Here is a 21,576-nt window from a genome sequence, read left to right as displayed (position 1 = left end):
GCGGTCCTCGGCGTCGTCGGGGAGGATGGCGGAGAGAGCGGCGCCGGCGTACACGGGCGTGTCGGGGAGGCACATGTAGAGGAATTTGAGGACGCCCTGCGCGCTCCGCTCCAGGTCCTGAGGATTCACACCGCGGCCCCGCGCGTCGGCTGCCGCGGCAGCGTCGAGGTAGACGAATGGCGCTGGATTCTGGTTGGCCATGAGCGCCGCCCGCCTGAGAGAAGAGCACGCCGCACTTGGACTGGACACCACGAGGGTTTTTGGAGCCTATGTCATTATAAAAGATCGACTAAACCATGAAGCCACTAAAAAGTTGTTTCACACCGCTGTGTCCAACTTCATCTTCGGCTATACGCGTGTGTCATTTCGTCCATTTTAAAGCCTAACGGCAGTTAAGTGGTCTGGCAATAGACTTGAATGCCCCTGAGCTACTTGGTTTCTTGTCCCCAATGTCATTGACCGCCAATTTCCAGTACCAGTCCTTGTCGAAGAGCATCCAGATCTCCTTGATTAACAGGTTTTCTTCTAGACTTAGTCAGCAAAAGCAACGACAAATCAGCAAAAGTAATAACATAGGCCTAATTTCAGCGAAGCAAACAGTTGCACAGCACTGGCCGGCGATGCCTACGTTCATTGTTGAACAAGCGATCATTCGATCGCGAGGGCCCGGACTTGCCTTGTTGCACGGACGAAGACGTCGCCGGAGTTGCGGCCGCGGATGAGCCAGTCCCGCCGCATGCCGTTCTTCCCCGACGAGCCCACCCAGGTGTCGATGTCCAGCACCTCTCCCCTGGAACAACGGGACAGGTGGGCAAAAGCCTGTGTGTCATGATCAGACGTGCGCCGGCAGGCCGGCCGGCCTCGCTCGTCTCCGCCGGCGAACAGGATCGGACGATCGAACGAGACGCAATGGGTCCGTGAATTTACCAGATCGGGTACTGGTCGACTTGGACGTGCATCCTGGAGACGACCCAGATGAGGTTGTTCCTGTGCGTGGCGCCGAAGCCGTCGCCGAGCAGCCCCGACATCCAAACATGGTTCAGCGCGGTCTCCTGGAGAAGGTTGAGCAGGGTCTCCAGGGTGGCCGTCTTGTCGGGGCCGACCTCGTACGACCGGATCACCAGCGCACGACGGGCACTGCGCCCCGGCGGCGCCACCGGGGCCCGAGCGCGGGCGCTTCATCGGGCTCGCGGATGGCGCAGCTGTTGCAGTTGCAGTTGCAGCCGCCGCAGGCTCCTTCGTCCCGTCGGCCACCGCCCCGAACTCGCCGAGCCCGCCGAGCTTGAGGTCGACAGAGCACTCCGCCCGGCTCGGCGCCCCGCGTGGGGAGGCGGCGATGGGCGGCGGCTGTGGCACGGTGGCGTCGTGCTCCAGGTCGGGCCAACTATCCAAAGCCCACGAATCGGTCATTTTTTTTTTAAGAAATCAGTCACTCAGTTCAGCTCATTTTGTTTACAATAAATTATTTTTGTTTATAATAAAGGGAGCCCATATTACTTTTTTTTGAAGAGCAATAAATCAAGTTGATAGAAATCTTTGACGAAAAAAAATGTGGCCAGTCTCTGTTTTTCAAGCACATAACCAAGAAAAAAATCGCACAGATTCTAGTTAGTAACAATTTGAAGACTAGAACGTCATGTGTGTGGTCATCAGAAGATAGTAGAAACATTTTTCTAATCTTTGTATTGGAATGGGAAAATACAAACTGAAAATATTGACCACCCTTGGTCGTTAGATTTACTTTTCGGTAGAGGAATATCATTTGATGGCACTCGAAACAAAGTAGTGACAAAAATACGATATGAGCACCAATTATGTTTGTTGCATAAGGATGGTGGTGGGCGTGAAAATCACGAGAACGAATGACCTATCAATTTCCAGCCTAGGTGTTGTTTAGATCCAAAATTTTTTTAGATTTTGACATTGTAACACTTTCATTTTTATTTGATAAATATTATCTAATTATGGAGTAACTAGGTTTAAAAGATTCGTCTTGCGATTTACAAGCAAACTGTGCAATTAGTTTTTATTTTCATCTATATATAATCTTCCATACATGTGTCATAAGATTCGATGTGACGGGGAATCTTGAAAAGTTTTTGGTTTTTGGGTGAACTAAACAAGGCCTTAGATGAAATTCGAAAAAGAAAATTCAGCATGACACATGTATATATTATTAGCATATTATTATCATGCAACTATATCAATACAATACAATATTATCATAGATATTCTTCTCAAAACAAGTCGTGACAAAAATATAATATGGACACCGGTTGTCATCGTTGCATAAAGATTAAAGACAGTGGTGGGTGTGAAACCACAGGGAAGAGTAACAAATTCTGACCTAGCAACTTCCAGACTGACTTTGTTGAAATTAGAAAACATTTTCGCGGCACAACACATGTCAATATGTTATCACGTTATCACACACGTTTCTTTTAGTTCCTTTCCTTTTTATTTATTTGTACATCTTTTCTTTCTTGCTTATATATATGTGTAGAATACTATTCTACACCATAGGTGTAGAATACTATTCTACACCAAAGTGTTATACTGAGCAAAATTCAGTATCGTTCAGTATTCATGTTTCAGTATTGTTCAGTATTTCGTGGTCTTGGGTGTACAACTGGTTGATACTGAACGTTGTTCAGTACTGCTCAGTATTTTTTCAGCTCAGTTTTGACTTGCAGTGTAGAATAATATTCTACACCTAGAGTGTGGAATAGCGTTGCCGTGTGTGTGTATATATATATTATATATATATATATATATAATATAATATAATATAATATAAATGTCTACTTTAGAAGGACAGAGTTAGTGGGTGGTGTTTATTCGTGTTTCTTGTCAAAAAAATCTTTATTAAATTCCTAAATTATTACATAAAAATAATACAAAGTCTGACACGTTCTAGTACCTATCAATTCATAAGATAGACCCAACTATTATAAGATCGCCAACACAAATACCTGTGAAGCCAGCTTCACAGAACAGCCAAAGTATGTATCAGTGGATAACCGATCAGATGATCTGTACAAGAAAATTCTTTTTTTTAAATGATATCATTTTTGCTAAGCCACATTGACTAACAAGTAGCAGCAGCCCGTAGTAGAACACTACCGGAAATAAAGACTTTGCTGAGTGCTTTTTTATTTATCAAATATATTTTTTTGACATTTGGCAAAGAAACTTTTTGTTAAGCGCCAAATAAAAAAGGCAAAATTTTGCTCCTGGACACCGTTAAAAGCTGGTCTTTGCCACAGGCCACTAAAAAAATGTGTCTTTGCCACAAACCATTACAATTTTATGGCCATTTGGTGGAAGACATCATGGCTCATATAATATCATTTCCACCTCAAACAGGTCACAAAAATGCCACTGCCCTTTAATTCAAGTCGCTGCTCAGAGTTCCCTAATGGAGAAGTAGGCTGTATGCCGGTTCATCCCCTTCCTTCTACCCCACCCCTTCCTCCCAATCCTCATCTCCACGCATCCTAAGCACGATCCAAACTCAGATCAACAGTTGTTCAGCCGATCTACCACTTCCACCTTTTTCACATCTGACTGAGATCGACATCTGGACCATTTTTGAGCTCCTCAATCAACACCTGTAGGAGGAAATCAGGGGACGCGGTGTAAATCCCTAGCGCCGCCGCCACCGATATCTCGTCGTCGGCCACCGCTCTCCAGCCAAGATTCCAACTCCCTCCTATGCAGCTCCGGAGATAGGCTGGGCAGACTGTCTATATTTTTTCCCTTTTCCTGTTCCTGTAGCTCAATTCTCACCACCAATCCGATCTTCATGCTCATCGAGTCGATTTAGCCCAAAGTCGCCACCACACCACTAATATGCCCGTGCAATAGATTTTGGGGAAAGGGTTTGGCCTTGCAGGGGAGGATAAAGCAGCAGAGCAAATTAGCCATTTTCCTAGTTCTCCAATTAAATAGGATAGAATAATGCATCCGTGTCCTAGAGCAAATGTACACAGTTTATTAGTGTCTCCCAGTAGTGACATGTTTTTTTATTGGCTCACAACAAAGACCACAGTTTAACGGTGTCCAGTGGCCAATTTTGCCAATAAAAATCACTGGGCAAAGAAGCTCTTTGCCGAGTGTAAAAAAAACACTTACGAGTGTTTTTTTGACACTCGGCAAAGAGCTTCTTTGCCTAGTGTTTTTTACACTCGGCAAACAATTTATTCAAAGCGCATTTTGAAGCAGTAAATTAATTCAAATGCAAAAGTTTTCTACTACAAATTGTATAACTTTTTAAGATCTACAATTTTTATTTTAGTCATTTTTTCATTCAACAAAGCAATAGTAATGTTGTTCACAAAATCTATATCTCTCTCTCAAAGGTCCAAATGGCTAGAGGGGGTGAATAGCCTATTTAAATTTTCTACGAACTTCAACTAGACAAGTTGATTAGTAAAACAAATGGCGAAGCTATTCTAGCAGTAGCACAACTAAGCTATGCAAGCCACCTATACAAGTCTAGCAAGAAAGCTAAACACTACGTTACTACAAGAAAGCACAACTAGAAGCTAGCTACACTCCTAAATAAAAAAGCTAAGCTAAACAAGCTACACAACTAGCAAGGTATGCACATAAGTAAAGGAGAGGGGAGTGATTGTTATACCAACATTGTAGAGTAGATATATAACCAATCAATCAATCACATTTACAAGAGAATCCTCAGCAAGAGATGACACAAGATTTTTTACCGAGATTCACTTGCTTCCCGGCAAGCTAGTCCTCGTTGTGGCGATACACCCACTTGATGGATCACGAGCTAATTGGCAATCCAAAGCCAAACCCTCAGCGGGTGCCGCACATCCACTCACAAGATGGGGATCCTTCAAGCCACGAGCAATCCACTAGAGTAGCCAATTGCGATCTCCCGCGGGAAAGGCTTAAAAACCTCTCACAAATCACTTGGTGAGGCTCGAAACAATCTCCAATCACGAGTTCAACACCACCGCTGCTCCAAGTCATCTAGGGCATCGGAAAACACCCAAGAGTAACAAGAAATCCGCAACACTCAAAGATCAAGTACCACTAGATGCAACTCTCAATGCAATGCACTTGAATCTCACTCAATCTCACTAAGATTAGCAATCAAGCAAGGAGATGAGTTGAGGGAGTATTCTCTAGCTCAAAGTATGCCTCAAGTAATCAAATGTGCAAAAGCGAGCCTCCCAAAGCCGGCCAACTTCTATTTATAAGCCCCTCAACAATAGAGTCGTTGGCCACTTTCACTGGGCTGAAATCGGGGGCACCGGACGCTCAGCAGGGAGCCACCGGACGCTCGACCCCCTGCGTCCGGTGCACAGATGTTAGCCACGTGTCAAACTTTGAATCTCACGCGTTGAACTCTAACGGTCACCTGCGGACCACCGGACGCGACCAAGTGAGCACCGGACGCGTTCGGTACTCACCGGTCACGTGCAGAGAGGTTTGCAAACACACAACCTCACCGGACTCATGTGCAGAGAGGTCTGCAAAACACACTAACACCGGACGCTGAGCACCGGACTCACTCCGGTGCCGTGTCAGAGAAACTCGCAGACTCGCTCTCAGATCCCAACAAGCACCAGACGCATGAACAGCAGAACCCCTGCGTCCGGTGCAGGGCGTCCGATGCGCTCTGCTTCCTCTGATCAGACTCAACAATACACCGGACTCTAAAGGCCAGCGTCCGGTGCCTCTGCACACTGCGTCCGGTGAGTGTTTCTCAGTGAGAAATACTCCCGCGTCTTCTCTAAAGTTTCCCACCGACGCACTAGAAAATATACACTTAATTTTCTCAAAAGCACCGAATCCTACCGAGACCCAAACCCCTCTCAACCCTAGGAACTCCACTTCCTTTGAAAATGTGCTAACACCAACAAGTATCCACCACCAAAGTGCATGTGTGTTAGCTTTTCATAAATATTTTCATCAAAGGAGTTAAGTTAGCACTTTACTAGATCCCAATGCATATGCTCAAGATGTGAACCTAGTAGCATTTGATTCGAGAGATGACCGTGATTTCCCCTCTTGATAGTCGGCTATCTATCCTAAATTCGGTCAATCACTTCTCTACTCAACTTAGACCGGTAAAAGCAAAGCCCTATGTTTATACCTTTGCCTTGATTATTTTGCTCCTTGTTTATCACCATGATCTCCACTTAATCATTCATCTCTTTGTGATCATGTGGCCACCTTTCCATGCCATAATGCACCTAAACACAAGGCATTAGCAACTTGGTGTCATTAATTACCAAAACCAAACTTGGGCTTTCACTCTCGTAAGTTTCATGAAACTACAAGAGACATATATAGAATTTGTGAATAATGTTAGAACGACCATATCAGATGAACAATGACTAAATAACCAAAATAAACTTTGTAGATCTTGAAAAGTTATAGAATTGTGTAGTTGGCAACTTTTTCATTCGATTTCATCTTGTCCTGCAAAACTGCGTTTGAATTTCAAAATTTTAAAATTCAATTTTTTTCAAACGACCTCGGATAGAAAAACAATCTAAATTTGAAAATTTATGAAACTTTGTAGTTGACAACCTTTTCATTTACGTTCATCTTGTCATGCAAAACTACGTTTGAATTTCAAAATTTTAAAATTCTATTTTTCGGATTTTTTTTGGATTTTTATTTTGCCGAGTGCTAAAAAGACACTCAGCAAAAAACTCTTTCCTGACGCATTTTTTGCCAAGTGCTCTTTGCGAGTTTGCCGAGTGCTAGGCTTCAAAATCTTTGCTAGAAGCCCTTAATTTAACCAGGCTCCAAACAAGTGTGATACACTATGAGGTTTGGATAGATCCATGGCCAGCTGGATAATTGATAAAAGACCACAAACAAATTGGCAATCAAAGAATTTCTAATATCTACTCCCTTTGTTCCTAAACTATAAATCAGTCCAACTTTCTTAAAAAGTCAAAACATCGGTTTGACCAAATGTATATACTAAAATAATAATACTTATGATACCAAATAAGTATCATATCATTTAGATTTTTTATTAATTATATTTTCATAGTATACCTATTGGATATCATAAATTTGTATAATCGTTTCTATAATTTTAGCCAAACTTGAGATATTTTGACTTTTTAAAAAAGTTAGAATAATTTATAATTTGGAACGAAGAAGGTATATTTTAAGACTAAAGTAGTATATTTTGGATCATATCTACGCTTGGGTGATTTTCACCATGTTTTAACCAAAATTTGGACTCCAGATTTCAATCGTTTAGTTAACCACGTAGGATAATTGGAACTCCCTTACATTCACAAAGATGCATTCACCGCACCATGTATTCGACATGGACTGTTTTGACGAAGATTTCTCATAGAAAATTACATCATTTAAAATTCAATGCTTTGCTATCAGTGCATAATTATAGAGACACAAGGCATGGATGGGGTGCTAACCATGGATACATTTGTTTCAGATTGCAGTAACCTGAAATCGTGGATAGAAGTCTGAACTGAAACACGCAATGCATGCAAAAATGAAAATATAGTAACGCGTGAGCCCAGAATGCACGGCACGGCACATAATGACTGCTGCCTCAGATGAACAGCCGAGCAACAAGAGAAACAGAACAAAATGAACAAATTCTGAGCAAGTACCAAAGAAACTTTGTGCAGGAAAGCAATTGCTTTGATTTTGACATATACAGTTGGTCAAATATGTCACATTTCAAATATATACTTGGGTGCAACTGTGCAAGTAAATCAAATCGCCATGCAAAGATTTCCCAGTAAAAGAGGCCATAAAGACCATACTGACAGGCTCAACGTGCAACCTTGCATAATCAAACGGGAGGCACAAAATCACTGGTATATGCACAGATCGAGAAAACCCTACATACGACATAAGCACCATGCCACCACTGTACACTGTTGAAAACTTGAATAGATAGTATGCACTGTCCACTGTTGTTAACTGCCATGAACTGTATTTATGCAAATGCAGCATTAAGCTAATGTGCTCCCCTCTTAGCCCCAGGATCAAGTATGCACTGTCTCCCAAAGGAGGGTATGCTTTGAAATGCATTAATCCAGCTTGCACAAATGCCTAATTAGTATCTTAGTATGTTGTGACATAAATATAAAAACTATGCAACCAGCAGAAGACTTTTACCAACCGCATGACTAATCAATGTGGCATAGCTTGATGCAAAGCTCTCTTAAACACGCAGAGAAGAAAAGACTTGACAAACAAATGACAAGACTTGGCATTCAACTCAAAGTTAGTTCATACACAGTATCTTGCAATTGAAGCTCAAAACTTCACAAGGCACCCCAAGTTAATCAAAGTTCCACATGTATATTGTTGGATAGTACTATCTCTAGCCACCTACCACAACCTTTTTGGACAAACAAAAACAAACTAGTTTAAGGCTTTTAGTTTGCTTTGTTTGTCCAAAAGGTCATGTATTCATGGTTGGAAGTAGTACCAGAAGAAATCAGAAACATACAGTATAATGCTGCCAGCAACAAAATGTTACAGCAAGAATGCAAGATTGATGGAAACTGCTGAGGCAGTAACAAAGTAGCTCAGAATACACCTCCAATTTTCAAAAGATACGTTGAGAAAATAATCTACAATAGTATCACCAAAGTGAGGCCACGGCTAGCTAAAGAAGTCGTATAAGATATACTGACAAATAGTCCACAGTTTTGTCAACCAAAGAACAGCAGTTAGTTTAGCAACTAAGGTCATTACTGAACAAAGCATGCACAGTAGTATAAAAATGTTGCAGGCTTGCAGTACAAAGAAACAAAACTGCCAGCCCCTAAACAATAGGTACTGTTCACAGAGAGGCGGCTGTGAGAGTAAAAGAGGAGATTAGGGTTTTAGGTGCTAGAAACGCCAGCCGCGGGGGCTCTAAGAGAGAAGGGTTTTCCTTCTTAATTCTTGCTTGATTTTAGATTGATACATCTCCTCTCATTATATAGAGAGGTTTACTTAACCCCTAAGCAAGCGACTAATTAACCCTAATGGGCTAAGGCCAATAGGCCCTTCTCTTCTAACAAATGTATTCAACAAAACAAGCATTTCATATGACTGTCCGTAGCTCTGCATGGTCATTCAGGATGCACAGTCTGCTAGTAACAAATTCCGCATACCGAAGAGAATATCAGATATAACAAGCCAAATAATAGCTGACTATTTCTAGTTTTCATCACCAGATATAAATGGACATTTCAAGGAAATAAATGTAAATTTTGATCAACAGATATAGCTTCAGAGAACAAATATATGCTAAATTTTGATCACCAAATTTTGCCCTTAGTTTTGGTTTCAACTGGGAAATATATGTCTAAATTTTGTTGTGATCCCTGAATGCAAATGTTTGCACATCTAGGCTGTAGCATCAGAAAGAGGGTAATAAGACCTCCACATGACACTAACTAGCACCATGCCCCACTGTTGTAAACATGTAATAGACAGTACCACCCTCAAGGCCTGAACTGCCAGGAACTGTATTTGTGCAATGCAGCATTAAGTTAATGTGCTAGCCAGCTACCCCCAGCCCCAGGGCATGAACTGTGTCCCAAAGGAGTGCATCCCTTGAAATGCATTAATCTAGCATGCACAATATTAGTATGTTGTGACACAAATATAAAAAACCATGCAACCAGTAGCAGATTTTTGTCAACCATGACTAATTTACATGGCATAGGTTCATCCAAAGCCCTCTCAAATATGCAAAGGAAAAGACATGACAAACAACTGGCATGACTTGGTATTCAACTCAGTTAATATATCTTGCACTTCAAGCACAAACCTTCACCACAACGCACCCCAAGTTTATCAAAGTTCCACAAGTACATTGTTGCATAGTACTACCTCCAGCCATGTATATGAGACTGGAACTAGTACCAGAAGAAATCAGAACCATACTATACAAAGCTGCCAGCAACAAAATGTTACAGCTAGATTGATGGAACAGAAGCTAGCTCAAGGAAACTGCCGAGGCAGTAGCAAAGTACTCTCTCCATCACCCCCCAAAAAATGCAATTCTCACTTTCCAAAAAGTCAAACGATTTCAAGTTTGACCAAATTTATACAAAAGAATACATACATTTATGACATGAAATAAGTATCATCAGATTAATTATGCAGTATATTTTCATAGTAAATCTATTTGGTGATATAAGTGTTGATACTGTTTTCTATAAACTTGGTCAAACATAAGATAGTTTGACTTGACCAAAACCAAGGATTGTATGTTGAGAAAATAATTTGCAATAGCATCACCAGAGTGAGGCAAAGCTCAGATAAAGAAGTCAGATAAGATGCTGGCAAAATAGTGCACAGTTTTTATCAACTACGGAACCGCAATTAGTTTAGCAACTAATCCGGTCATTGTTGAACAAAGCATGCACAGCATAAAGATGTTGCAGCACAAAAAAGAAAAGCATGCAGCCCCTAAACACATGTTGCAAAGTTCCATGCAAAATCTTTCAAACATGCAGACAAGACCTAAAATTCCAGGCTTTTATGCAGTTTAAGTAATTTATTCAACAAAACACATGCATATATTGATCATTCACGCATTTTGTATATCTGTTAGTAACTCTGCATGGTCATTCAATATGCACAGTCTGCTAGTAACAAATTCAGCATACCAAAGAAAATATCAGATACAACAAGCCAAATAATAGCTCAGACTATATTTCTAGTTTTCACCAAATATAAAAGGACATTTCGAGAAAATAAACATCAATTCCAGGCCATGTGTAGCCAAATTAAATCAGTGAAATAAGAATACGCCCATACAATGGTCCATAGCAGGAACAACCTGACTAACAGTACTCATATGCAAGAAATCCAGTACTATTAACTTCAGCAATTAAAGCTAAAGGTGACAGTAGGACCAACAAAAGCTTCATAAAAAGCATGTTAATAATCTAGAACATTGCTTTCTATGGAGATAGCATTGACTTTACTGGTAATTGAGAGGATCGCTAACAGAAAAATCAAACCCTTTCTGCAAACTCAAGACTGGACCCCCAGCTGGATCTGAACTTTCATAGACCAACACATGGCAAGAATTACTAGGCCCATCTTGAGGAATCAGAGTCTTCACTTTGTCAATCACCTCAGGAATGGATGTGAAACTTCCATTGGACCCCACAATTACAGCATTCTTCAGCACGTGGGCACTTTGGAAGAAGAACTTGAGGAACGCAACCTCGCTTCGCTCCATTCTGAATTCACGGAAAGTCATCATCTTGATGGAGGACCGGATGCTTTCAATGGGACCGGCCTCCTGCCAGAACTTGAGGTTGATCTTGCCAGCAATTTCATCGTTTTTTTTGGACTGCAAATTGCACAAATATGTGAGTAGCTTAACAGGTGATAGACGATGCAATCATGGCAGAAGTATATATGATGAGCTTGAACAAGCCAATATAATATGCATTGTTAGTACCACAATATGCAGTCTCTCAACATTTGGAAAGCATCTGAGGAAAGTCGGTAGCATCTTGGAATCATTGCGGTCTCCGAAGCGCATGTTTAACCCCAAGATCCTGATGCCTGGAACCATGGTGCTTGGTGTCGCCTTTATCCCAGCCTGGAATGCATCCAAAGCACAAGGAACAGAAGGAATGCTATGTTCAGACATTGGCACCAGTGGCTGATTTACAAATGCTTCTGCTCTTGAATTATACTAATAAAACAGTCAGACATGCAAAGGCAATAAAAGAAACTGGCACGCAGTTGAAAATCATATTTACGTTGATGACGGTATTCCGGATCTCCAGCATGTGACTTCCAGGACTCAAGTATCCAAGTACTTGCAGCTTGGGGACTTTGCCAATCTTTACCCTGATGCAAGAGCTGTTGCACGGCATGGCTTCCCACAAGATGAGCCGCTCAAGGCTCAGGGCGTCCACCACAGTGACGCTGTCCACAGTTGACATGAGGATCTGCGTGCACCGGAGATGCTGGCCAGCGTGGCGGAGGCGCATCGCCTTCTCCCTGATTCCCATTATGCCAAAGGTCTCTAGGACGGGGCTCCCAGCTAGGAGGAAGTCCATGTCGCGGCTCTCCACCATCACCCAGCAGAGGACGAGCTCGCGGAGGTGCGGGAACACCACGCCAGCGTCACTTTGACACTGTCGGAGAGCGGAGGTGTCCGGGAATTTCCAGAGGCCGAGGTAGAGGCGGGTGAGGGTGGCGACGCCAAGGAGCGCGGCGGGGAGAGGCACGTGGAGCGGCATCGGGCGGTTGACGAGGATGAGCTCCTGGACGCCCTTGGCGACGAACGTCTGGACCCAGCGCGCGAGCTGCCGCTGGCGCGCGGCGTCCGCGTAGTAGCCGCAGACGAGGTGGACGGCGCGGAAGGGGCCCGGGTGCGCGGCGATGGCGCGGGAGAAGGTGTCGGCGAGGGTCGGCGTGTCGGCGGGCGCGGGCCTGCGATGGCCACCGAGGACTCCCGGGAGGAGGTGCGCATCAGCGAAGGCGAGCGGCGTGCAGCGCCAGACGGGGCGCCAGCGGCGGGAGAGCGCGGTGGTGCGGGCGGCGTCCTTGGCGGGGAGGCGGGACACGATGTTGCGGAGGAGGGAGAAGGGGAGGGCGCTGATGCGGTCCTCGGCGTCGTCGGGGAGGCGGGCGGACAGGGCGGCGCCGGCGTACACGGGCGTGTCGGGGAGGCACATGTAGAGTACCTTTAGGAGGACATACGTGCTCCGCTCCACCTCCTGAGGCTCCATGCCGCGGCGGCGTCGAGGTGGACGAACTGCGCCGGATTCGGGTTCGCCATGAGCGCCGCCGCGCCGCCTCGACACGGCGAGGGTTTTGTGGGTGTCGCGGAATGGAGTGGAGAAGCGAGTGAGTTTTTTTTTTTTTTTTTTTTTTGATAAGAAAGCGAGTGAGTTGGTACGCTGGTTGGGCCAAGTAGCCGGCTGTCCGCGAGCCCACGAATCAGTCGCTCTTTTGTTTTTTCTGTTTTTATTTTTTTTGAATTGAAAAAGAAAAGAAATCAGTCACCCATTTTATTTATAAAAAGATTTTATTATTTTTTCAAGAGCAATACATGGAGTTGATAGAGAGCTTTGAAAAAACTGCTTTTGGCTCTTCTTTTCAAGCACACAGCAAAGAAAGAGAAAAAAATCACACACATTCTAGTGAGTATAATAGATGCAAAGACTAAAACATCACCTATATGCCCAGCGGAAGAGAGTACAAACATTTTCTAATCTTCGTATTGGAATGGGAAAAACATTTGATTTGATTTTGTTGACACCAAGTTTAATAATTCATCTTATTTAAAAATTTATACAAAATATCAATTTTTTTGTCTAGCTTGGTTTATTAAGAGGCTATTTAGTTTCTGGAAAATTTTGCAAAATTTTCAAAATTTTTCATCATATTGAATCTTACGGGCACATGTATGGAGCATTAAATATAGATAAAAAATAATTAATTAAATAGTCCGTTTGTAATTTGCAAGACGAATCTTTTGAGCCTCGTTAATCCATGATTGGGACAATAATTGATGTTTAGATAGACCCATGGCCACCTGGATAATCAAAGAATTTCTAATATGTATTATGACTAATGAAGCAGTAAATTTTGGATCATATCTACGCTTGAGTGATTTTCTACATGTTTTAACTTTTAACCGAAATTTGGACTCCAAGTTACAATCATTTAGGAAACTACCGTATTAGACACTAGGACCTCGCTTGCATTCACACAGATGCATTCACCGACCATACCATGTATTCAACATATGGACTGTTTCGTCGAAGATTTCTCATGGAAAATTACATCATCTAAAATGCAATGCTTTCCTATAAGTGCATAATTATAGAGCCACAAGGCATGGATGCTAACTATGGATACATTTGTTTCAGACTGCAGTAACCTGAAATCTTGGATAGCAGTGATATTACGCCAGTCCAATACGGAGTACAAGTCCAGCAGGCTGAACTGAAATACGCACTGCATGCAATGCAAAAATGCAAATATACTAAGAGCATCCCCAACCGTTTTGCAAATAAGCTTTGCATTCATGTATTTGCAAAAAAGTCTTAAAAACACTTATCCAACGGTTTGGCATTTAGACTTTGCAATTTTGTTAACTTGGCAAAAAGAGAGAAATGATTGACATATATACCAAACCTGTTCACACTTGGCATTGGGAAATTAGCGCGAAGTGATTAATGCCAAACCATTGGAGATTGCCTCTTTTCACCTTTGCCATATTTTTTTGAGACTTGGCAAACTCCCTCATTTGTCAAACCAATTATGCAAAACGGTTGGGATGCTCGCATGAGCGGATGATGAGCAGCCGTCGCAACAAGAGAAACAGAACAAAATGAACAAAATCTGAGCATGCAAGAATCAAAGAAACTTTGTGCGAGTAAGCTGTAAGCAATTGCTTGGATTTTGAAATACAGTTGGCCAATTAAATCGCCATGTGAATTGCACCAGTTTAGACTACAGCTTCGATCACAGTCGACGTGCAACCAAGATATGTGCATAATCAAACGGGAGGGACAAAATCACTGGTCAAGAAAATCTACTGCCAGAAGGATTGCAGAGGAAATTGTCTGGGATGCCTCTCATCTGATTAACCAACCAAAATTGCACAAGTTCATGCAAAATTCACTTTAGAAGAACTGGAAAGGCTGTCAAAGGATTTCAGATAATTATTGAGTTGCTCTACCTGCGCATCATTAATCAACAAAGCTGCACAATTGCACATTCATTTCATTTCAAAGCAAAGTCCACAGCAAGCAACAAAATGTGTTGCGAGATGAAACCAAAGCATGCTGAAAAACAACGGGCAATGCAGCATGAATAGTAGTAATACCTAAGAATCTACCTCCAATTATGATGACCAAAGTACCAAACATAAGGACAGATAATTAGTAAATTCTCTACAGTTAGTATCACAAATGTCAAGACACAGCTTGCCAAACAAGTGATATAATAAGATGCTTAATCCATAGTAATGTCACTGAAATAAATATTGCACCTAACAGCTTGAGAATAACATGCAGTGCTACTATAACGCACATAACATGTAGTGCCAGCTTCAGCACTTCAAGCTCACCATGCTCGATAGGAAAGGAAAAAGCAAGCATAGCACCAGTTTATGTTGCGAATTTAAATGCAAAACTCAAATACAAACAGACCCAAGAAGAAATAACAAGGCAAGTCATAGTTGGTTCATGATGTCCATCAAGTTAGACTATGCTATACAGTTGAAGATATATGGTTCACAGGAAATGCATGTCTACATCTACATTAATCATTTGCGCATTTCAGATACATACAATTAACTCAAACTAGCTAGATCCACGACAGTGGCACCCATTCAGGATGAAGAACCTGCAAACAACAAAATCTGCACGCTTACATGAACTGGAGTAGTATGCCAACACAGATCTGGGATTGTTTGTAATTAATCCATGTTGTATTGTGACTCAAATCCTACTTGGACTAGGACTCAAGCGACGTGTACTATTAGGACTTCTAATTCTATAAGGAGTTAAGGACATAAGTCTAGAATCCAACTAGAAATAAGACTCCTACTTGCATGTATGGGACCTTAGAGGGGACTAAACAAGGGCCTTTATATGTATGAAAGTTACAGCAATATAAGAGAAATCAATGGTCAAAGTACATTTCTTAAAAGTCCTGTAAACCATAATACTCCTTAGTCCTTACAAAACAAGAAATGGAGGTAAAACTTTACATTCATCAAAATGCATGCCTCAATTAATCAATGACAGATTTAGGTAAAACTTTACATTCATCAAAATGCATGCCTCAATTAATCAATGACAGATTTCATTTAAGTTGGAAGGTCTTAGTAAGCTTTGATAAATTGTGATAGATCACTGCTTTATGACTTTATCATACAGGATGCAGAACCTGCAAGCAACCAAATCCCCATATTGAAAGAATTGCTTTGCTATTAAACCAAAAGCTAGCTCCAGTATCAACCAGACATAAATACATATATTTAATTTAATGAACATATCCATAATCTCAATCTGCGGGTAGCCAAAGAAGTGGCATAAAATGCTTATAATATAGTCCATATATAGTGTTGCCATAGAAAATTACCAACAAGCAACAAAATTCATAAAACTGAAAAATCAGCTACCACTACTAATTTCATAAACGTGTGCCAGTAATATTACTAATAGCATGTTTCTATGCAGGTAGATAGTGCAATAGGACTGTAGCCACATCCAGAGATATGAAGCTAGCACTATGAAATATATAGGCAGGTCAAACTTTTTTTAGTTTCGTTTCTGAAAGGGGCTTCATCACATCAGAGATTTTGTTTGACCTTAAGCGAAACCAGAACTACATAAAGATAACAAATAATTGACTTTTCAAACTTGCATACTTAATCAGGCATTCAGGCGATATAGTTTGTGCAAGAAATTAAACACATATTATATGGAACAAAGTAAGGAAAACAAGAGATATCTATGCATCTCATCAACATCACAAGACACTTGGCAAAAGTAGAAGATAGGGATGACATCCAGAAAGCAGCATTTATTCATGTAGCACTAGTCTTTTGCGTGGATGATATTACTAGCAACCTCAAGACAAAGGCTCATGGTCTTGAATTGCTAGTAAGAGACTGGCTTAAGGTTCTTAAGGAAAAAGGCAAAGAAACTCAAACGACCCAGAACAATACCTGCATCTGAATACTTAAACAAACCACTGACTAACTCCAAAGGAACTACACCCGATGATTCCGAAAGGATCATCAAAAGAGAAATCAGAGCCTTGTTCGAAGTCCCAACGGCTACCACCTTCAGAAAACCTACTCTCACAGACCACCACTTTACAGCTTTGTGTGGCCTTTCTCCCAGCAAACAGAGCCTTCACTTTGGAATTGGCCTCACCCCTTGAACTGAAGAACCCATTGGCATACACAACCACAAGCACATTCAGCATCTGTGCACTCTCAATAAAGAACTTGAGGAAGGCAAGCTCACTCCGCTCCCCTCGGAAATCATGGACTTGCAGCATGTTAATGCTCGACATGACGCATTTGATGGCACCAGACTCCTTCCAGAACTTGTTGCTGAGCCTGCCAGTGGATTCAGTAGTTTTCTTGGACTGCACATCAGTTACACCAGTCAAAAATGGCAGGAAAAATTCACTAAATGACTCATGCTAGTAGATGCTGATGCAAATCAAAGCCAGATCAAATGACCAGTCTCTGGCTCACATGGATATGCAGCGTCTCGATGTTGGGAAAACATCTGAGGATTGTGGGCAGCATCTTGGAATCATTGCGGACCCCAAAACGGACATGGAGGTCCAGGATCGTGACAGCTGACAACATGACACTTGGGTTCACCATTGTCCCAGCCTGCAATGCAAAAACAATCCCAATGCACACAGCAGGAAACAGTTACTAATAAGGGTAAAAAAACACAATGGCATCAAATATTGCACAAGCTAGGCGTCCAATGAATCAGAGAAGAGAGATGCAATCCAAGCACCTTGATGATGGTGTTGCCGACCTGCAGCTCGTCCTTTGCCAGCTCAATTTTTCCAAACATGCGCAGAGCTGGGGCATGTGTAATCTTGATCTTGAAGCACGAATCCTCATTTCTCCCATACCCCAGGAGGATCCGCTCGAGGCGCTGGGCGTCTACCACTGTGATGCTGTCCACTCTGGACCCGTTGATCTGCACGCACCGGAGACTGCGGCTGATGATGCGGAGACGCAGCGGTGGCAGCAGGTGGCCCTCAATGTTGAGGATCTCCAGCACGGGGCTCCTGGCGAGGACGAAGTCCATGTCGTGGCTGTCCATGACGGTGCCGCAGAGGCCGAGCTCGCGGAGGCAGGGGAAGGCGGCGCTCCGTGGCAGGGTGGTCGTGTCCGGGAACCTCCAGAAGCCGAGGTAGAGGCGGGTGAGCGTGGTCATGCTGAAGAAGGTGGCGGGGAGATGCTTGTCGATGGTGAGCGGAAACGGGCGGTTGATGAGGAAGAGCTCCTGGACGCCCTTGGAAGCGAGGAGCTTGAGCCAGCGTTCGACCCGGGCGCGGTCCTCCTCCATGTAGCAGCAGGTGATGCGGACGCAGCGGAACGGGCCCGGGTGCGCGACCAGGATGCGGGAGACCGCGGCGGCCACGGCGTCAGAGTGGGCGTGGTCGAGGTCGATGGGGATCTCGTCGTCGCCGGCCGGGAGGAGGTGAGTGTCGACGAGGACGAGCGGGGCGGCGCGCCAGATGGGGCTCCAACGGCGGGAGAGCACCGCCGTGCGCGCGGCTTCCTTGATGGGGAGGCGAGAGACGATGTCGCATAGGAGCTTGTCGGGGAGGCGGCTGAGGCGGTCGACACCCCCACCGTCGGCGTCGAAGAGGATGCAGAGGTCACCGTCGACGGAGACGGGCGGGGTAGGGAGCGCATGGTGGATGTAGGAGAGCACGCGGCCGAAAAGCGCTTCCAGCTCCTGTGGGTCCCTGCCTCCGCGGTGAGCTAGGCCCTGGATGCTGCGGTCCCTGAAGCCTGGCCGTGCCTGGAGCCGGAAGGCCATGGCCGTGCCGCCGCCGCCGCCGCCGCAGGTGGGGAAAGCGACGAGGGTTTGGGGTTTGGAGGAAGAAGAGCGAGTGCGAGACAGCTAGTGCTTCTCTTTTGTTTTGTAGCGGAGGAATTTGGTGAGCAGGTGTTGCTCCATGCCCCACTCGTCAATCACTTCTACTACTTCTGTAGTGAGATGAATTCCTAGTTTTCTTATTTTTTAAGGAAAAAAATCAAAATTACTCTACTTTAGCTGGTACCTAGATAACTCTCTAAACAAACATTTGGTTCCAAAAATTTAGAAATTAATCTACCCATGACCAAGTGCTTGACACTTGATTTTTTTTTTACCCATTCACTGTTCATCTTCCTCCTCACCCCTGACGCCGTCCACCGCCCCACCACAGCCTCCTTTCCATCCCCAATCTTCGGCTTCCGCAGCGAGCTCCAGCTGACCGCCTCCCATGTCGTCAGGGCCTCTAACCGTCTGGCCAGCCTACCTTCTCTGAACCTCCTTCTATGTCTGCCACGTTTGGAGAAGAAGAGGGGAAGAGGCTAAAGAGAGCCCGCAATGAACTTACGTGACATCGATGAGCTCATCGTCTCTAACACTAGCAAATTCCTCGCCGAAACCCTAGCCGTGGGCGCGAGTGCGGTCGAAATAACGTCTCACTCGGCTAATAAACACAACCAAGTGTTGTTTACCAATTCGGTAAATTTACTCCCTACAACTATTTCATGTTGGTTCAATTTATACCTTAAAAGAATTTCTTTTTCATTTCTCTACATCTAAATTTTGTTTTAGTTTCAAATTGTGGCGTGATAAAGGACATCATATTTTGTGTTAGCAAAATACATTATGATTTTTCAGCATTATGTTTTGTATGATATTGTAACTCTAGTGTTTATTTATTATTAGATTTCCTAAGCTATCAAAATAGTGGAGAAAATCAAGATATATTTTTCTAACATGTTGTATAATGTCCTCTTGATATAGGCCAAACCTAGAGGGTGTAGTTTGAACATTTTTCTTGTTTTTATCACGAAGGAAGGTCCCCTATTGCATAATAGGATGTGTTTGCTTAGAGCCTCCTAGAGAATTTTTTTTAGCCAAAAAAAATATTTTTTTAATAATATAGAACGTCACAAACTAACTTTTGATAAAGTATCCTTGCCGCATCAAATGGGTTGGCGCAAAGGACGTATTTGCCTAGAGCCTCCTAGAGAATTTTGTTTAGCCCAAAAAAAATTAATATTCTAATAATAGCAAGTCGCAAAACTAATTTTCAGAAAGTAACCCTTTTGGTCATGCACGATTGCACGTTGACGATGTTGGACCGACCTAATCATGATGGAACTGATGTGGCAACAGAGTCACGCTATAGGTCTAGGTGCGACTTAGAAGTGTGAGGGCTTTTGGCTTGACTCAAGTCGGCATGGTCCGAACATCATGGCTGACGTGGCAGCTAGGTTGTGCCAAGTGACCTCATGTGACTCAAGCTATCATAGTTCAAACGTCATCACTAACTTAGCATACGAGTTGTGCCAAGTCAATTGGCATGGTTGATTCATTGTCGGTGTTGATGGTGCGACTCAAGTTTATATTAAACCCTAACATCTACCCATCACCTCCTTGATACTTAATACATGGATTTTGTTAATCACGAAAACTTCTCCGAACCGAAATATCTCTAAACTATGAGACTCAACTCGTCATGCTCCATGGAATCTCTCGATTTGCTCTCTTCCTGTTATGGTTGCACTCTTATACGAAGTCGGTATCTCTTAACTATAATCTCGATGATGGATCTCCCCAAAACAAGCTCGTGGATCCTACAGAAGTCTCCAATCAACTTAAGTCAACCCAATCAACTTACTTGGACAGAGATTTCAAGAAATCATGGAAGGCAATCTCCCAACTCAAAAGGTGCTATAAGTAGTGGTCAACATTAGTTCCTAATTCACCACCTTAATCAAAGAAATATGATCTTTTGATGTTCCCTTGAATCGTCTGCATTTGTTCTCTAAACTATTCCTAAGAACATGTCAGACGATGAGACCCCAATTGACCAGTCAATGAGGTTCTAATGGACCATATGATCCTCCCTGTCGGACTATCGCTAGGACACTACTACAACAAACATGCAATTAGATGAGTTGTGCTCTCCACTCTCCCTATGACCCCATTTGTCAACACTATTTGGCATCTCCAACAAGCCAGAAAATAGTCCTCAATCACTCACCTACCAGGATGATGTAATCTTCACTAAAGTTTTAACTTGACTTAGCTCATCAGTTGATTAAGATCAACCCCTAATTTGACTTATGAACCTATTGCAGGACTTAACAAGGGGTGTGATCACTATGAGTGTTGGATCTCAAGTGGCGTAGCTTGTGGAGTAGCTAAGGACCGTCTCTTTGTGATAGTGATTTGGAGTAACCCTAGAGAGACCACATCTCATATATGGGTGTGACAAGTTGAGTACTTAGTGGTGACAAGCTAACCGCGTGGATTCAGCTTAGGGTTTTAGTGCGCAGTAGCTAAAAGAGAAAAAGTACTTTGGGGTCATCATTGTACCATTCATGGGTTAGTTGGCCACACTAGAGAAAGGTTGGAACCTTGAGGCAACCCTTATCTTGGCATGGCTATGGAGGTTCATCTTTGGTGTATGTGTGGGTATAGTTCTACACCTCTACAAAGTTTGTTTCAAAAGCATAAACATTCTTAGACAATAATATAGTTGTTCTTCTAGTTTCAGAGTAGTGAGAGCAAGTGGTAACTTATACTTGTGTTGTTCATATGATTACATGCCAACCTAATTATTTCACCTAATGAGTAGCAACTTGGGCATAGCATGTCATTTTTCTAATCTACGCCATGCTTCTCACAAGATTACAAATGCCAATTAATTACCTCTATTGCATCAACCAGATGTTATGCTGGAATAAGTCCTCTAAGTATAATCATACTCACAATACTGATGTTAATCTATTACATGTGCCAATGACTTGGTGACTACTCAAGCTAGGCTTGGGTG

At 43.0% G+C, this 21,576-nt stretch overlaps 2 protein-coding genes across 2 annotated transcripts; both read right to left on the bottom strand.

The window, feature by feature from the left end:
• Window positions 10,701-12,684, bottom strand: LOC8067737 (putative FBD-associated F-box protein At5g56700). Its single transcript, XM_002446081.2, has 3 exons — window positions 11,760-12,684; window positions 11,453-11,596; window positions 10,701-11,341 (listed from the first exon to the last, which is right to left on the bottom strand). The coding sequence occupies exons 1-3, from the start codon at window positions 12,681-12,683 to the stop codon at window positions 10,964-10,966; spliced, it is 1,446 nt and encodes a 481-aa protein (XP_002446126.2). The 5' UTR covers window position 12,684; the 3' UTR covers window positions 10,701-10,963.
• LOC8083427 (putative F-box/FBD/LRR-repeat protein At5g22670) lies at window positions 16,519-18,647 on the bottom strand. The gene is made up of 3 exons (XM_002446080.2): window positions 17,514-18,647; window positions 17,237-17,380; window positions 16,519-17,124 (listed from the first exon to the last, which is right to left on the bottom strand). Exons 1-3 carry the CDS (start codon window positions 18,552-18,554, stop codon window positions 16,711-16,713), a joined length of 1,599 nt encoding a protein of 532 aa, XP_002446125.1. The 5' UTR covers window positions 18,555-18,647; the 3' UTR covers window positions 16,519-16,710.

The sequence above is a fragment of the Sorghum bicolor genome, chromosome 6, assembly GCF_000003195.3.
Source record: "Sorghum bicolor cultivar BTx623 chromosome 6, Sorghum_bicolor_NCBIv3, whole genome shotgun sequence".
NCBI lineage: Eukaryota > Viridiplantae > Streptophyta > Magnoliopsida > Poales > Poaceae > Sorghum > Sorghum bicolor.
This window is presented reverse-complemented; position numbering and strand designations above follow the sequence as displayed.